Source organism: Mastigoproctus giganteus, chromosome 13 (genome assembly GCF_048544385.1).
Source record: "Mastigoproctus giganteus isolate SK-2022 chromosome 13, ASM4854438v1, whole genome shotgun sequence".
Lineage (NCBI taxonomy): Eukaryota > Metazoa > Arthropoda > Arachnida > Uropygi > Thelyphonidae > Mastigoproctus > Mastigoproctus giganteus.
Window position 1 is genome coordinate 27,962,319 of NC_143587.1, and position 19,203 is coordinate 27,981,521.

Genomic DNA, 19,203 nt, shown 5'->3' on the forward strand with positions numbered 1-19,203 from the left:
TGGTTATAAAGTCCTTCCACTTTTAAAAATTAATAGTGACTAATTTAGAAAATAACACAATGATAAAGTTTTTACCAATCATTTACCCATCGATTTCACAAAATTGACAATTAAATCTCCATAAGCTCACCATTATTTTCTAATAAAAAATCAAAACGGAGCGTTGTGTTCTCCACAGATGTCTTTAAAATGTCTAGTCTAGTGCAATGTTCACTACCTCCCGTCCACATCTGAAAGAGTTGAAGAGATTCCGTAAACATCGTGTTTCGGATATTCTCATAACCAAAAGTCTGGTGGGCGATCTTGCAGGCCAAGGATGTGAAATATAGAGACTATTAATTCGTTCTTAATTAAAATAATGTCCCATGATTTTTCTTTTACATACTCTAGGGAACACAAAGGCCTGCTGTTGAACCGCATTAATTCTTTAAATCACTTCTTGTGATGCTGACAGACGACCCCTTCTACGCTTGAATTAGATAGCCTTCATCGCAAAGCCTTAATATTTAATAGTTCTTCTCAAACAAGGAGGCCATAAGTCACTCTTCTGTTTTGGATACTATCGACTTTCTTGTAATAAATTTTAATTAAAAGTCTTTTATCTTCAGGGAACATGTTACTTAAGTTAGGGGTACAGCTATAAGCGTTTTATCTTGTCTATGAAGAATAATATCACGAGCAAACACGCGAATTCTCTGATTCCACAGTCCTTTGCCATGTTATAACTCCTTCTCCTAGCATACTGCACAAAAGCACCCTCCCCACACCGGGAGGAAAATTCCCGGGTTCGAATCCTGTCAATGACGCGAAGAATTTTATGGGCTTTTTCGCAACGTGGCTGAGTTAGTCGGTCTCAGGAGATGGTTGATAGTTTTTCTCCTGGAAACTGGGGTTTTTCGTCCAGCAAACTGACAAATCGACCAGAGAACACAGGCAATTTACAGACGTAATAAACAGGCTCAATATGGTCTAAATGATGCGCCTAAACCCTACAACAACAACTTTTTATACGAACGCAAAAGTTAATTTGTTTACTGGAGTGAATTAATTGCTTAGTGCCCTGGCGGTCAAATTTCGATTTTTTTTTTTTTTTATTTAAATGTTTGAAAAACTCCTACCTATACTGGTTACAATACAAATAAACTTTTCCGTATGACCTATAATTTTCGAATTATTACTTCATAAAAACAGGAAAACACTTTATAGCCACCCTGCATGGGAATACCCATTTGCATTGACATGGTACAAAGAAAACATATTCAAATCAGGGAATCACAAGGGAGGGTCACATAACTTCAATACCATAAATACCATCAGCATAGTCAACAACAAAAAGTCGAATTCGAAATGTGCGAAATGGATGATATAACCGACTTCCAAAATGACCTGTTGATTCACGAGAACTGCTGCCAAGGTAGCAAAAAATATGGAAATCGCTGGTTTGTCTAAAGCCACCATATCTAGAATTTACACTGTTAGACAAAATTAACAGAACAAAATGTTTTTCCTAAATATTTTATTATGAATAGTGTTGCGACCACATCACTTCATTCCCATTTTTTGGCTTGATCAGTGGGATAGCCACATCTTCAGTATTAAGGATGGCAAGTCATCGTCTTTTTGATGATTCTTTGAGATGGCTGGCCGTTGGAAGACTTGAATCCGGGCAGTCGCAGTCAGAAGTTGCATTGGCTTAACCGCTATCTGGCTGTAACAGCACAGAATACTACGATGCCCTGTATCAACTGTCTCTTGAGGTTGCTGCGGCCAGCAACATTTCCAGCTGCAGTGTTAAGAAGGCTCATTTCAAGTGGACTCTACGCAAGGAAGCTGAGGGTTTCTATCTCATTAATCTCATTCCCCCAGAAACGGGTTTTTTTGGTCCAGCAAAACAGGCAAATCGACCAGAGAACACACGCAATTTACAGTCATAATACATATATGGGTATATGTAAGAGATTACAGGTGGCCTTAATATAATAATTTGAATTTGAATCTCATTAATCCCAAACAACCGCAGAGCTCTTTGAAACTGCTGCCATGAACGTGTGACCTGGAGCCCTGGCAAATGGGATACAGTTCTGTTCTCTGATAAATCAAGTTTTAGTGTACAAACAGATTCTAGACGTTATTTCATCTGGAGACAACAAGGAATGCGGTACCATCCTTCCAACATCAGAGAAAGGGACAATTACGTTGGAGCTAGTTTGTCGTTTCGGCCGGAATAATGATCAACAGTCTCACTCACAACGTCACTGCACATAGAGCTCAAGAGGTGGTGGAAAATCTTGAAACTGAAGATATCGAACGAGTGTCGTGGACAGCACGATCACAGACTTAAATCCGATCGAATATCTGTGGGACGACCTTGGGCGTTGCATTGCACGTCTACAGCCAACTCGTAGGTTATTGGTGAGCTGTCTGCACTGGTGGAAGAATGGAATTTGTTTGCCACAGAATCCTATTGACAGAGACACCCTTATATGGAGCGTGGCTCACCGCTGTCAGGCCTGTTTATCCGTTGGAGGGGATCATACCCCGTACTGATGTCATGTGACCACGTTTTCGAGCATCTTGCATCGAATTCTGTAATGTGATTTTTTTCATAATTCTTATACAAAAGCCCTAGAAATGTCCCTTATACCTGCCCGAAGTTTCTCGCTGTCTTCTCATTTCATGGTTATACTGTGCTACACCACTATATCAAATTCTTTCCGCTTTATTGCAAGCTACACTAATTAGCTCCACCTTTTCTATATGTTTTGTTAATTTTGTCGAGGAGTGTATTATTAGTGCTCAGAAGATCAGAGATCAATCCTACATTGGTGTGCAAAACTTAAGGACCAACACTATTTTTAAAGGTTACAACCACAAAATCTTTATTTAAAGTACTCTTTACTGATGAGAGTAGATTCAGTCTCAGCAGCGACTCTGGACGTCAGCTAATCTGGCGAGAGGTTGGCACACGGTATCACCCCGCAAACATCACTAAAAGGGATCGATATGGCGGTCGAGGTGTTCTCGTGTGGGGAGGGGTTATCTTGGATGGACGTACACAACTCCAGATACTGGAAGGCGGTACTATAACTGGTGCACGCTACTGTACTGAGGTAATCATTCCCCATGTGCGTCTGTTCCGAGGTGCCATTGGCCCCGAGTTCCTGTTTATGGATGATAACGCCACACTCCATCGCACTGCAGCTGTTGATATGCTTTTGGAAAGGGAGGGCATTGTTCGTATGGATTGGCCTGCCCGTTCCATTGATCTAAATCCCATCGAAAACATATGAGACGCTCTGGGGAGACGCCTAGCGGCACGTCCCCACCCACCAGAAAATGTTCACCAGCTGAAGATGGCGCTGACAGAGGAATGAACGATGTTACCACAAGAACTTATCGACAACGTTGTTCTAAGTATGGACAGACGGTGCAAAGCCTGCATCGATATTGGGGGTGGCCATATCTCCTACTGAGGACCACTTCTTCCCTTTGTTCCATCTTTGGCAGTAATGCATCTGTATCATGGCAGCCAGTGCTACGTTGCCATTTTTTAATATAGTCCCTGTATGTTTTGTTTCTGTTTTTATTTCATCATTTCTGTACCTCACGAGGTTCATTTGGTATGCTTTTCCCATATCAAGGCCACTCCTATGAGAAGCTACAGGCGAAAACCTGACGGGTCCTTAAATTTTGCACACCAGTGTAGTTGGGAAATACAGCACCAACTTCACGAAGGAGTAACTGTAGCAGAAGAATGCTACAGGAGAGACAGAAGTGTACGACTATAAGGTCGAATCGTCGATCGAGAAATTTCGAGTTACTTTCACCCTAGGTACAGAGAGAGAGCGTACTTTCACCCTAGGTAGAGAGAAAGAAAAAAGAAAAAAGAAAGAGAAAGAGAGAGAGAGAATACCTGCTAGATATTCTCTCTCTTAAAGGTCAATAGAAAGCCGCAGATATTATCAGATTGCGTACATCGGCAATGCTTCATTTTTACCCTGAAGATGATCGCACACGCAACTGTGTGCGTGCGTGTGTCTGTGTGTTGGTTAAACATCAATAAACTAAGGCTACGAGGCGTCAGTAAGTTTTTTTATGTTACATGTATTCTGTAGTCGATTTGCCTGTTTGCTCGACAAAAACTTTTTGTGGAGAAAAAAAGAACGAAAAAACCATTCAACCCTCGCCTGAGACGGACCAACTCAGTCACGGATAAGGCGACTCTATGCGAGTTTTACGTGTGTGTTAAACGCCAAAGCAACTAAGGCTATGAGGTATATTGTCCGTAAGCTTATGTAGTATATTTTCAATATACTGTGCCCGTAACTGCATGTTCAGGCTTCAAATTATACGAGATACCGGTTGATCACTAGCTGAATCCATGTCACTCGAATCTTTATGACACATTATGTGTCATATAGGATGCATTTCTCCATGATAGGATGCATCTTTCCAGTGAAATTCACTTTTGAATTCGTGTTGAATAAATTAAGTGGACATGCTTGAAATAAAGCTTCAATATTTTAATTCTTTTCCGGAATAGAGGTTTCCATGGTAACTAAAATTCTAATTAATAGTCTTCAACCTGAAAAAAAAAAAAAAATAAAAGAATTGGAGTTAATATCACAAAAAACCTGCAATTCAAATTTTCTTGATTTGTGGTGTATCTAATTCGGCTTGTCAGTTGGATTAGTTTTTTTTCTCAGTTTAATTTACATCCGGAAACTGAAAAATAAAATAAAATGCTGTAATCCAGAAGATCTAGTTCTATTCAGGCAAAGATCCGGTAGGCTTATTAGCATATACGTTCCTATTCCTTTGACACATGAATAGGAGAGCCTATTTGTATGTAAATGTGTCAAAAACAAAAATGCCTACTAGTCCACTCAGTGTTTCAGAAACACTAATTTACATGAATTAATAGAACAGAATCTCAAAAACTTAAAGAGATCTGCCATTTTTATAGTTATCCAGCTTTTTTCATTTAGAAAGAAAAATTAAGAGTCATGATGGAAGAGAACATTCAGTTTACATTCGTACACACAACTAAAATAACAGTATGGCATATAAAGGGAGCAACGATGTTGCATCATACATCATGTTTATAATATTTTCATGCAGAGGTTCTCCAGGTGCAGTGTATAATAATGCACTCTAAAGTGTATAACTATGTTTAATAATATAATTAGTTAATTATATTATTAAACGTAGTTTGTACCACAGAGCATCATTTATTCATTAGAGAAGGAACTTCCGATTCTATTTCGATAAATTAAAGAAAATTTAAAATAGGTTTTTACGTGATATCAGTATTTTATCAAATACTTCGACAATATAACTTCATATCGTAATCTCTTACGATATCCAAGTCTACTTCGTCATCTCTTAATATCCAAGTCTACTTCGTCAAATCAATTTAAATTTCTTTCATACCCACGCTTTGTCACCGGGAATTCTTATTTGCCATTTAATCTGCGAGATACACGAATACCCCCTTCTCGGTCTGGGCGTTCCCTTGTAATGTTCCTATCAGGGACATTGTGGAGTTTGGCTACCGCACGGACCGAAACAGTACAGGACTGTCTCTCGGATAAAACGGAGGCCCTGTCGGCAAACCTGTTTCCTTCAGTTGGCCCATTGATAAAGGGACCAGCCCCGCCGGGCGTCCGTAAACCGTGCCGTTTTAGGCATTGCGAGGAGGTGGGCAGCTGCAGGGTCCAGACGTGACGAGAAAGTCTTCCGACAACGACGACCACGTAGCTCGGGTGTGCCAGAGAAACTGGATCCTACAAGCAGGGGAGCGGGGGCGCCGACTCATGCCAGCGTCTGCGTTAGAGGCCTAGCTTCTCGTGCACACGTCTGGTCATAGATAGATCGGCAGTTGTAACGGACGGGGTTAAGTCGAGAGGAAGTGTCTGTGATTATAGGAAACCCCACCTTAAAGTCAAGACAGGCAAACTGACAAAACCGCATCAAAAGAACACGCCAAAAGTGCTACGTTCAACCTCGAACCTGTAACATACGACCACACGATGTCTCTTGTTCGTAATTCTGTGAAAGGCACGCTGCCCGCTAAGCCGAAAACGAACGATATGCAGGGATCGCCAAATGATGATGAAATCAAACCGCCATCAACAACTATCAGTACGATAGCCGTAAAGTCAGGAACCACTAGGATTGTTCTTGCCCTCTTGCAGGTAGGTGGACGAGAGTATGTTGTTACTATAGCGATTAATATATGTATTTATACATTGTTTCCTGTCTCAGTAATGTCAGAGACATTGCGCAATCCGATACTGTCAGACTGCTGAAACACCGACGTCCTATTCTAAAGATAACAGGAAGTTATCTTTCTGAGTTATACAGACTGATAATTTCTCTCTTTCTTTCTCCACTCTGCAATTACATTGCAATTGCAATTATCCATAAGCCTAAACTATGTCCTAATGATTCATTTCCATAATTGCCTTCCAAGGGTCGTTTTTATTGTTAGTATAAAGGTAGAGTGTATAGTTGGGCACCAGTTGGATATTTCATTTATAAAACTCACTCCACTTTCTAAACTCCATTCATTTCAATGTATCTAGTTTGTGTTTAAAATATATATCACTGTGGAGAGATTTGATTATCTACTTAGAGTCCCTTTAATTTTAGATCTACCGATCTTTTAAGTATAAAATTATTTTTATACTTAAAATAAACTGCGCAGATGTTTTTTTTTTACTATTCTAAGTAAATAGCTTTTCTCATAATATCAAGATGTTCTCTCTTTCAGTGTTTTAAATTTTAAGAGAAGTGTTGATAATTATTTAATATTTGTTAATTTTTAATATTTGTATTAAACAATAAAAGCGCCCCTAGCGGACTGAGGCGATTTTAATTTCATCAATATTATTATTTCCGGAACTGTGATTTCTAACTCATTATATAAACAAAGTTGTATATTATATAAATACTGTAATATAATATATTCTGCTTTATTATTTTTATCTATTTAATACAAATAAACTGAGATAATTTACTCAAATTAAAAATATAATACACGGCTACCTACCAAAAATGAAGTTTTTATGCGATATTTTATAAAGTCGTTTCATTTTACTGCATTCGATATTGAATAGCATTTCCTACTGACTTCATGTTTTCTTTCCTCGTGCTTTTACGTCACCTGGTCACATAAATATAACTTGAATGCTATAAATAAATAAATAAAAAAGTGAATACTGTATATGCTTGATTAAATGACGTTCCATTAAACGAAAATTGATGATAATAGCTGTAAGCTATTTTTATACGTCATAAATTCATACCACGAACATACGATCAAGAATGTTGACTACAGTTGCGCCACACCTGTTAGAAAAATGGATTATTTCAACGTGGGTGGATAATGAGAAATTGTCGAAAAATATAAATTTTAATGGGCGTACCCTAGAAAAAAATTCAAATGATATATTTAAAGATGACAGATGTCAATGGTAATAAATATTAATTTATTAAAAAAGATATCAAATGATAGTGTATAAAACTGAGCTTTGATTATCAAAGTACATTGTAGGAATAGCGAAGACATGGTGTCGCTCAGACATAACCGATGCCAAATTTGAACATGGAGAGAACAATGTGTACAGGAAGGACAGACAGGAAATGAGGGGTAGAGGAGTTATGCTCTCAGTTAAGAAGCATATTAAATCTATGGCAGTGCATCCAGGTGACCAGTGCAACGTTGAGTCAGTTTGGTGTGATATAAGCACTGGAAAAATGATAACCAGAGTAAAAGTGTGTTATAGGCCTAATGGCTATGATGAGTATAAAAAACAAGTATACAGAGAAACAGAGTGGGCCAGTAAATCAGAGTGTCTAATAATGGGTGATTTTAACTTTCCAGATATTGACTGGAACTTCTGGGTTGGTCACTCACACACTAGCAAGACTTTTGTAGATTTCTTGGATGACTGCTTTCTACAGCAACATATTAGAGAGGCAACAAGAGGGAGCAGTACTCTTGATCTGGTTATCAGCAGTAATTCTGCACTCGTTAAGAGTGGGCCTTTTACTGGGTGGCAGCGATCACAGTGTACTAATGTGGAATTTAATTTAAGACATAACTACTGTCAAGGGTAAAGGGAGAGGCTTTTGCTTTAGAAAGGGTGACTGCAGTGGTCCTCAGGCAGTTTTTAAATTCTATGCAGTGGGACCAAATGATGATGTTACCAACAGTAAATTCTAAATAGAAAACATTCAGGGAAGTAATCATAGATGCTACCAGTCTTTTCATACCAACGAAGAAATATTGTTCAAGACCTAAATGAATGTCAGTTGATCTATTGAGACACGTGGCAGAGAAGAAAAGTGCATGGGATGCATATAAGTTATCAGGTGATACAGAAGCCTATGGTAGATATTAATAAGTCTGTAATCAAGTCACAAAGGAGGTTAGGCAAGCTAAGGCAGATTATGAGAAATCTCTGGCGAAGAATGCAAAGAAAAACAACAAAGGCTTCTATGCTTCTTTAACAGTAGAAGAAAGGGGGTGGATCACATTAGTCCACTTGATGTCTATTTATTAACTGTTGATGATCCTGCTCAGGTTTCGGACAAATTGAATATGTATTTTGCATCTATATTCACACATGAGGAATTCTATAGGGGAGGAGATGTCAAACTCTAACGAGGAGCTAAATAACTTTGTGATAACTGAGGAGAAAGTAGAAGAGAAATCGTCGAAGCTGAACATAAAAAAAGCGCCTGAGGTGGGCGGAATTTATTCAATTAAATTAAGAGAGCAAATCCTTAGTAATAATAATAATAAGAGCATCCTTAGATTCAGGGAGGTCCATATGGACTGAAGATGTACGAATGTACCCCCAATTCATAAAGGGGGTATCAAGAGGTGACTATGAGTAATTTCAGGCCTGTTAGTTCCACGTCTGTTCCAGGAAAAACAATGGAGTTACTGATTAAAAACCAGTGCAAACCAATCTGGACAGGAATGCAATTATACTGCAGTCACAGCATGGATTTGTTAAGAGGAGGATTTTGTCTAACCAACCTGATAGGTTACTATGACGGGGTGACAAAGGAACTGGATATAAAAAGTAATTTTTATGTCATATACTTGGATTTCAGGAAAGCTTTTGATACTGTTGCACATAAAGATTGCTGTACAAACTGGAGCAATGTGGCATTAAGGGCAAATTACTGCCATGGATAAAGGGCTGGTAAAGTGGAAGAAGACAGAAAGTTGTTATCAATGGGCCCTGCTCTTCGCGGATTGATATTATTAGTGTAGTCCGCTACGGGTCAGTGCTGAGCCCATTGTTGTTTTCAATATTTACTAATGATACTGATGAAGGTATATCAGACTTAATGTCTAAGTTTTCAGACGATACAAAGTTTGGCAGGGTGGTTAACGACAGTAATCAGGGTGAGCTACTGCAACAAGTTCTAGGAAAATTGGATCGATGGGCTGAGAAATTACAGTTGACGTTAAATATTGACAAATGCATGGTACTGTATATGGGTAGCAGTAATGCCAACGTAACTGGGATTATTGCTACCCATGTAACCCATGCTGCCCATACAACTGTGTGGTACTACATTCAGGATAGTGGAAAATGAAAAAATCTGTGGGTGATTATGCAGTCAGATATGAAGTTCTCTGAACAGTGCAGATATGCGGCCAGAACAGCTCATGGGATTGTGTCAATGTTATACAGAAACTTGGCCAGCAGAACGCGATTATTCCTTTTGGAGAAGGTTACCTTGATTACTTTATACAGGTCTAGAGGCCTCACTTTACGATTTATGTAGATCTGCTGGAACGGGTTCGGAAAATAGGCAACCAGATTGGTGAAGGGAACAAAAAGGTGCTATTACCTAGAAAAGGCTTCCGTTCTGAAAATTGCAGCATCTGGAGACTAAGCATCTGCGGGGTGATTTTATTTAAGTGTATTTAAGGCCTTGAATGGATTGAGTAAGCTGAATGTGAATGGCATTCTTCCTCTTGCTGAAACTGCACACATGAGGGGGCACAAATTCAAATTGAGGAAAGATGATTGTAGGATAGTTGTCTGTTATTGCTACTAAGATATTACCGAATTTAATTGCACTTCAAAATGTATGTATTTCTTTGGTGATATGCGTTTTAATTGAATATATTTACACATATATATTCAGTTCAAAATGTAAAATGAAGAGAAAAATTTAGGAAATGAATGGTTATGTTACTCATATCCTGAAAAGGAAATCAGTCATTTCCCTATTAGGGTCTCCCATTAATGTAAACCGTTCCAACATTTACTGAGGCCGGTCTTCTGCTTCAGATTCTACCAAAATTTATATCACTGGTTTAGAACAATATACTCTACAAAAAAAATTGGGTAGTTATTGCAGCACAATTTGAATTTCAACTTGAATTCTGCATTTCTTCTGAAAATTACTTCTTAGCTGTGAGGCTTGTTATCTTGTTTTTAGTAGTTTGTTTGCGAAATATAGGCTATTTTTTTTTTAAATAAAATTTTGCTTTGTAATCTTTTGTTCGAAATTAAACAGCGAGCGACAGAAAGATTATATTTAAACTCGCAAAATAATTTCACTATCATCCACCAATGGGATATAGCAAAATCATTATGACAACACTAGAGTCATATGAGATTCTGTTTTCTTTATTTTCTTAAAATGCATTACTTTTCCAAAGTTAAGGGAAAGGATGGATTAATATCCATCTTCAAAGCTTACCGGCTTCAAAGTGATCCCTATAAGTAGTTTTGTAATTGCGTCAACTGTTTATACTTCTCGTCTATAAATTGCTTGTATTCTATATTCAGTTGTTTGCAAGATGCAAAACTCGCGACTATTATTATTATTATTATTATTATTAAAAACTTTATTGTCAAAAAAAAGTTAACAAATAATTCGCATACAGAATATATGACAGGAACATCTTTACAAAACTAGAGGGCTTACAAAACGTCTAAGTATTATTCAACATAAGCGATCAGCAACAACATGATACTGCTTCGCTGCTTAGGATTAGGTCCCATAAATCAGAATCGTTTGCATGGTTACGTTATTCGCTATGGGGGAAACCAGCCATCTCGTCTAGACAAACTCTACCAATGTATTAAGAAAGTCCACAAGAGATCCTCCTTCGCCGATGGAAGTTTTCTTCTTCTGTGGAGACTGCAATCAAACTCGGGCCTTTTCCACATCGCTGGAAGGGTCCCCAATTTGATTAGACATGGGATAATTAAAAAATAGTATGATAATTTCAAAAAGACATATATATAAGAAAAGCCAGGAGCAAAAGGTTTTTACCTCTCCTTATGCAAACTTCACAGTATATTTTCTTAAAATCCCCATTAACCATTAGATCAGTTGACTAATTGTGCACTTACTTCCGTGTGTTTTTAAGTGGCAAGAAGTGAAATCGTCTCACTAAGAAATGATATTTTTACTTTATGAGATTCAAGTCTAGCGATGCTGCTGGCCAGATCCATGCCCACAATTCCTTGCAAGCGAGCAGCATCACTTCCTAAAACTAATATGGTTGAGGAAGAATTACTCACTCTCGCAAGGATTTCTTCAACCACATTGGCTTTATTTAGATTCAGTTAATTATTTTTATATAATTATAATTATTTATATAGGCAGTACACGTGATTAGTTTAGGACGAATTTTTTTTTTCTAAATAGCACCTATATAGGGATTTTGACATGGAGCACGAAGATATTCTCTCTATTTCAAACCATTCAGGCCTTTTCTTTAAACACATATGGAAATGGCACATCAACTCACAGGAAACTGCTCTTGCCATCTTTGCCTTCTTTCAATAATATTTCTGGGTTGAATCTATCCCTGCATTCTCTCAAAGTCACGACACAACACATGTAGTAGCGAAACTCGATTTTTAATAGATTTTATTGACCTCCATTGAGGATCGCTCCAGAGAACAGAACACAAATGAGTCAACATGCATAATAACACTGATAAAATGGCTAAAAACGCTCTTATAACTGCATGAGATCAAGTCTTGGCCGAAAGGGATTTGCTCTCTTATTATAACCAACTGCTAATTACATAATGTTCTTAAACTTAAGCTGTAGTTCTTAGTCATCCCGATAGTGCTGTTTTTCATAAACAGACAATATTCGGAAATTTTGGTGAAAACTTAGCATGCGCTATCTGGTTCATAAAGCCATACAAATTGTACGGCGCACAATAGCCTTAGATGCTGATGTGCCATTAAACCTCCAATAACCAACTAACCAGTTTGTACAGTACATATGGAGGCATAGCTAGGAGTAGAAGCGACCATGGGCCCAAGCAGTGAGCATAGTGGTTATAATCACCGTCCTCTCCACACCGAGAGGAAAAAGCTTAAGTTCGAATCACGTCAATGACTCAAGGAATTTATAATATATGGGCTTTTTCACAAAATGGTTGAGTTACTGGATCTCAGGTGAGGGCTGAATGGTTTTTTTCTCCCGGAAACTCGGTTTTTTTTTTAATTCCAGCAGTCAACCGAGCAAACGCAGTTACAGACAAAATATACTGAAGCTTCATTGAATTAGTTGCTTTGGAACTTAACGCACATAACAACCGATGGAACATTTTCGATAATGACCTCAACTCTATACAAGGTTCCAAATATCATATGATATTTTTGTGATTTTTTTCTTTCTTTTAATTTTCTGAATCAGTGGGCGATCAGTTCCAACTATAGATGTGTCTTTTAAATTTTCTTACATTGATTTCTGCAGGTCTCAAGAACTTCGCAGATCACTCTTTCAAAAGCCACTTCAGTTCATTCCTTGTGGGTATTCAAAATAGGGCTGTAATTGGAATTTATATAAATATAAAGGATAAACTTTTTAAAAACAGGCATATATGATGTGATAACTATATGGTAAATTGGTATTCACGATTTATTAAAATATACGGTAGATACTAATATATAAATCACCTACTGCTGCTATTTTTGTTTTTTCTCTCTGGGAAAGGGTTGCTGCCCTCACTCTCCAAACTTTTGACCGTGTGTGTGTAATGAGCAAGTACGCTAAGATTGATAATATCAGCGGAGAGGAACAGCTAGGGACAACACAGCAGTAGTTCATTACCGGTGAAGTGTGTCTAGGGTGCACGGAGGAAGTAGGGAGGGGTTTAATCCCATGGTGATCAGGCGTACCATTCCTAACTCCATTGAAAGTCTGTGAAAGAGTGCGTCAAAAGTCAAGGCTAGGGTATTGAATGAAATTTTCTGTTTGATATACGATGATTTGCTATTCTATCTAATTAACTCTCGAATCTGCACAAGTTTAAGTTCATATCTTCTTATGTTGAATTCAAAGAGGCTAAATTATCTAAGATAGCGTTTCTCGACCTGTTTAAACTTCAAGAAATTAAAGTATACACTGTAAGCAAATTAATAACCAAGAAATAGTTATTTTGCCCACAGTTACCTGGCTAGATACACGTCTTAGAGTTAAACCACTAACATCCATCCTTTCAATGGATCACAAAGACTTCAGTAAGAGCCAACATAATCTCATCTTTTGCATACGGACCTGAACGAATCTTTCTCTTGTGAGGTCTGCATAGGAGTGAAGCGATCTTCGTATTTATTTTATTTATTTATATTTTAGTTTATTTTATAAATAAATGTTCTTGTTTATACTCCAGCACGACCACCAGGTTAGTGGAGTTTACAATAAATCAATCAATACAAATGTTTATCGTATTTAGCAGTCACGGGCGTGAACCCCACTCCACTCAAAGAACGTGTGCTACTGCACTCGCACTCCTGACCACACGGCTGCGTCATTAATAATTTTATTGTCATAAAGCCAGGAAATTTTAAGATTTTTTTTTTTTTTTCCACTGTGGCCCAGTTAGTCGGTCTTTGGTGAGGGTAACAAAATCTTTCGAACCTTGAAAGGGTAGCAGAACATAATGTCGGGATTTATTAAACAAGTAAACCCACCAGAGAACACGCGCAATTTATAGTGTTAGTATTCTAATACTCCTCAAATTTCGTGACCTAAAGACACTATTGACTACGGAAGTTTTAGTGATATCCAGAACCCACGTTTCGATTTAATTTCACTGACACCCAGCAATCCAACATCAGAGTGAATATAGCATATTACTCCTAGAAGTTTGCCGGGCCTTAGTCCAGGGCTTGTACAATCGGTAACGTTTTCTGTGAGAGTATTTCAAGTTTTCACCCCGGAAAAAAATTCCACAAAGTAACCATAGAGTTCCAGCTGGATATGACCAGACTCACTGGCTCTGCCACATTCAAAGAAAACTTATTCCAATGTTTGAATTTTCTACCCATATGTGAGCTTAATGAAATACAGTCTTCTGTTTTTATATCTGTGTCTCACCTACGAGGGAGAACAGATCTTTCTCATATCAATCAGATTTCTTCTTAGATGTCCAGTTGTCAGACTTTACAGTCCACACCTTCTAAGCTATTCTTCATATATGCATCTTTGACATTCATCACAAAAGAAAGCTAGAAAGGTTGGACAGCAGTGTTGTAAATCATGGATAGATAACGATGTGCAATTCTGTCTGAAATTTTGAAATACTGCCTATCGTAATGATATAAGGTGGAAGCGAACATAAGAAGAATAGAGCCATGAAGTAGTCAGCGTGCTAACCGCAGATATTCTTCTCAGAGAGGCAAATCTGTCAGCTTCTGCAGATCGCATATCTGAAAAGAATTATACATGATAATAGGTCATCTTTGGAACATACAATGTCAGGAAGTAAATCATTCGGATACCACAAAGGCAGGATTCCACTTACATTAGGTGTGTCGACTCCTCGTTACATCTCATTGTGTACAGCAATTTTGGTAGTGCCAAGTCAGAGCCACTTGGAAGGAAGGATAGTAACAGATCATTCTTAATAATGTATTGAAATTCTGTTTGGGGAATGTTGACAAAGGATCTGTGTGTGGCGACGCCATGATGAATTGAAACACCATGAATTATGGTATAGATACCATCTCTTTGCTATTCACTGCTTCTCAGACAAAGAATTTATATCTAAACTGTACTTAGACCTTTCTATTGTCATTGCTCCGACTTAACATTTATTCGAAGAGGACATTGCATGGCCGCAATATGGTAATATTGTCAAACAGTTTCTCTGCAATGTCGACATGCTTCCCTTGCCTGCTACTCCCATAATTTATCTCCAATTGGAGAGAAATCTCTTCTTGAACAATTCAGTCCTGCTAAATATCCCGATTTTCTATAAAAGACGCTAATCGTAATCCTTTTCAATGGCCAGTCCATCAATAGGGTCCAGTACCACTGAAATCTTGCAGTCATATGAGACGAACGACTCACACTTGGTCAACGTTTCATCTGATACTAGATGGAAACCATAGAAGCCCTATGGAGAGCTAAGCAAGGACTTATTGGCATACACCACTCAAAAATCGTCATCCAATACACCACTAGATGTGTTTCTCCAGTGCGTTTCCCTTTTGAGCCTCGGAATCGCATTTATAAGGTACTACATCTCTGGGAAAATTATTTTCGCTAATATAAATATCATCACCCTCCTAAAATTGCTATTCATCAGAACAGGAGCGCATCTCCTGAGAATATTCCTATCCAAACCGTCTATATAATGACCTCTCACCTATTCCTGGACAGAGGCCAAATGACATAAAATAAATTTCTGCATAAAGAGAAATTTATGATTCTTCTTTGTTCATAATTCTTTATTTTCTTCATATGGTTGTTTCGAGTTACTCTAGACGAACATGTAAAGTCAGAGGCGTTCACAAGAACATCGCCGTATTCAGCAGTCATGCGAGCTTGAACCCCGGTCAACTCAAACATGCTTACAAAATGTAAGCGTGTTTGACACGCTTCACGTTTGATACGACTGCCAATTCTGTTGTGGGTATAAATCCTACTCGACTCGCGACTACTGTGCCATCGGCTCACCCTAGTGGCAACAGTTATCTCCATCCATCACCTGTTCCAGGTTCATCTATCATCGAAGAGCTGACCTAGTTAACTGGATCTCGCGAATAACACAGCGGTTAAAATCGCTGTTCTTCTACACCTTGTGGAAAAAACTCTTGGTCCTAATTCCTTTAAGATGGGAGGGTTTTTTTTACGGGCTTTTGAAAGAGATGTCTGGTTTTGCGGGGTGATCATACTCTCTATCTAATACCTTAATTATGTTGGACAGTCCCCTCAATTTTGGCCTGTCTTGATCTGACGAGTGTATTGTAAATAAAACTCTTTACCTTGCGTTGTAAATCCTTCCATTAATAATAATTTCTTTTTCGTGTATTGTGGTATTATTAAGATTCCTAAAATATTCTAAATAAACATTGAATTTTGATGTGGATCACAGCTCCTGTTCCAAATTTATCTTAATATTTCTGTAGGGGAAACTGGGGAGGGAATGCTATGAAATCGGAATTGAACTTAGAACTATCCCAGGGGTTAATAGAATATATGATGAAAATTTGGTAAGAATCCGTATTTTTATAGTCGATTAACGCGAAAACGTTTTCATTTATACCAATTTTTGTTGGGGAGAAGGAATGAGGGCTGTAAAATCGTACGAAAATGTGGTATCGATTGAAAATTTTCTTATTAAGTAAGGTCCCAACATCCGATCACATACTTCCATTACAAGTACATAGTATTACATTTCAGGCGAATTCTTTTTTTTTTCCTTAAAATTAATTACATTTTTTTTCTTTTTCTGTGATTAACTGAAGTGAAAAATAAATATAGTTATCTCCTTATGAATTAATTAACCCTATAACTTTATAGAACACAATAAAATTCTGTAGTTTTACGTTCTCTAAATTTAGCCGTTCAGTTTAAGTACTACTATATAATATTTATTACTATTCTCCCATATACTTTTAAGCCTCTTTTTGTCTATACACATTCGTATCTCTTCACAAGCTACTCCACGTTCATGAATCTTACATAAACCAAATATAAAATTTCATGAAAATCCGTCCACTGTGAATCCCTCTGTTTTTAAATATTTTCTTCAGCCTGTTAAACGGCTTGCTGAGCTGGATTTCTAGCACATTAACTGATACAAAGTCGAATCATGAAAATCAAATAAATACCGAAGGTCAGCGTTCTTCTGGGTTTCTAAAGTGTATCTTCAGGTCATCGCATCTAGTTCTTTGGTTGATGTATTTCTTTTTTTCTAGAACCTTTCCAGTAGCTCCTACTAACAAATAATTCTGACGTCTTAGTGGCTGACAAGGAGGTTCATTAATTCTTTGAGTGGTACACCACTGCTGTCCTTAAAGTTAGGAATGAGGACTTTCTGGTATACGAAACAGCGGCGAACATACAGTGTTTCAAACGTGGGTTGGTGTCAAGTGGCAAGTTAATGAACTGTTGGCTGGGACGCAAACCATGCTGTTGGGTGAAAAACAGAGCATTTCTTTCTGAAAGCTATGAGTCTGGTCAAAGTGATGTGAACCTTGGGGAAAGATAAGCTATCTGATCAGAAACACTTGTGTTTCGGCTCTGTTCGAAATAGCTTGCAAAAAAAAGTTTTAAAAAATTCTCTGTTCTGTTTTGAAAGCAAGTATGTGTTCGTAGTAGAATACATTTCAAAAAGTAGAATACAAAAGTAGGAAGAGTGAAAAATAATAGAGCATTCTTTGAAGACTGTCTAGTAACCCTTAGCATATAGTTTTCTTAGTTTTTACGAAAAATTTACACATGCAACCCCCCTTCGAAGAAAGACTATGCTTCTAAGATATCAAGAATAAATATACGAAATATCGTTAGGTAATTAGAATTTCTCTCCCACAAAATGAGAGGGGAAACGGAAAAAGCAAAGAAATTAAAAATTCATCTAGAATTTATGTTTCTATCCCGAGCATGAAGGGATAAAAAAAAAGAGAGATACTTTTCAAACAAACAGAACTCCCTAACAGGAATATACTGCTATTTCAGAGTGATAGAACCACTATCCGATTCAGTTTCTCCACCACCCCCTTTTTTTCACTTCTTACCCTTCATTTGGTCCCTTAATAACCTGTAGTAATGCATTATAGGAGTAACACTTTGAAACGGATGATTACATAAATATGAACAGTTCGTTACTATCTTACGAAATGCGCGAAGTAGTGCAATGCTGAGCCAACTCATTGTAGAGGTGAGGGGCATTCTGTATGACAGATCCATGTCATTAGGGAAAAACACAATAAGAAAAAAATATTTTGTAGAAAAACATGATGCTTAAAATAAAGTATTGAATACTGACTCAAAAATTTTCAAACGGTGCAAAGATTGGGAGAGTCGTTAATGATCTTATAACAGTGCTTCAAGAATGGTCAGAAGAGTGGCAGCTAAGTTTAATGCTGCTAAATGCAAATACACTTGGGGAACAGCAACCTCCGAATAAATTATGCACTTGGTGGGGTTGAATTAAAAACAGTGGAGGAGGAGGAGGAGGAAAGGGATCGGGAGTTACGATACAGGGATATGAAGTTTTCTGAGCAGTGTAAACAGGCGACCAGGAAAGCCCATGGTGTCCTTTGATGACTTATTATCCTGTAGAGATAGAGAGGTCATAGTTCCACCGTATAAGGGAAATTGTAAGACCACATTTGAAATACTGCATCCAAGTATGGAGACCTAATCTGAAAAAGACATTGAGCTTCTTGAAAAGGTCCAAAGATGGACAACTCGCATGGTGACATCGGCAAAAGGGCGACTGTACGAGGCAAGACTTGGATTATGTGGGCTTGGCACCAAACACCTTAGAGAGGAGCTGATTGAGGTTTATAAGACTCTGAGAAGGGTTAGTAAAATGAAAGAAGCCGGAATTTTCACTGTTATAAATAATACCAGAAGTAGGGGCCATAAATTCAAATTGCAAGGTTTAGACTAGATTGTAGGAAGTTTTCTTTATTAGCCAGCCAATTGTTGATTGCTGGAACAAGTTTCCTCTGTAGATAGTTGAGGCTGACAGTTTGAAGAATTTCAAAGGTCAGCTGGATAGTTCCTTCTCCTTACCTACGTAAGGAGAAGCGCATAATTTGTATTTTCTCATCTACTTGTGAGGGCCACACGGTCAGAAGAATTGACAAGATACAAAGAATACGAGAAACAGCACAGTAATTAGCAATCTCAGCTTGAACGCCAGTCACTCAAAGCACGTGCACTTACTTATCC

General features: G+C 37.8%; 1 protein-coding gene across 1 annotated transcript in view; it reads left to right on the top strand.

Annotated features, from left to right (window-relative positions):
• The first annotated feature begins 5,645 nt into the window (after nt 1-5,645).
• The window catches only part of zormin (spectrin and immunoglobulin domain-containing protein zormin), a 264,807-nt gene continuing 251,249 nt past the window's right edge, over nt 5,646-19,203 (top strand). Inside the window, exon 1 of the mRNA XM_090387636.1 lies at nt 5,646-6,197. Coding sequence (XP_090243762.1) covers nt 6,033-6,197 — 165 coding nt within the window. The 5' untranslated portion in view covers nt 5,646-6,032. The remainder of the gene's footprint in view (nt 6,198-19,203) is intronic.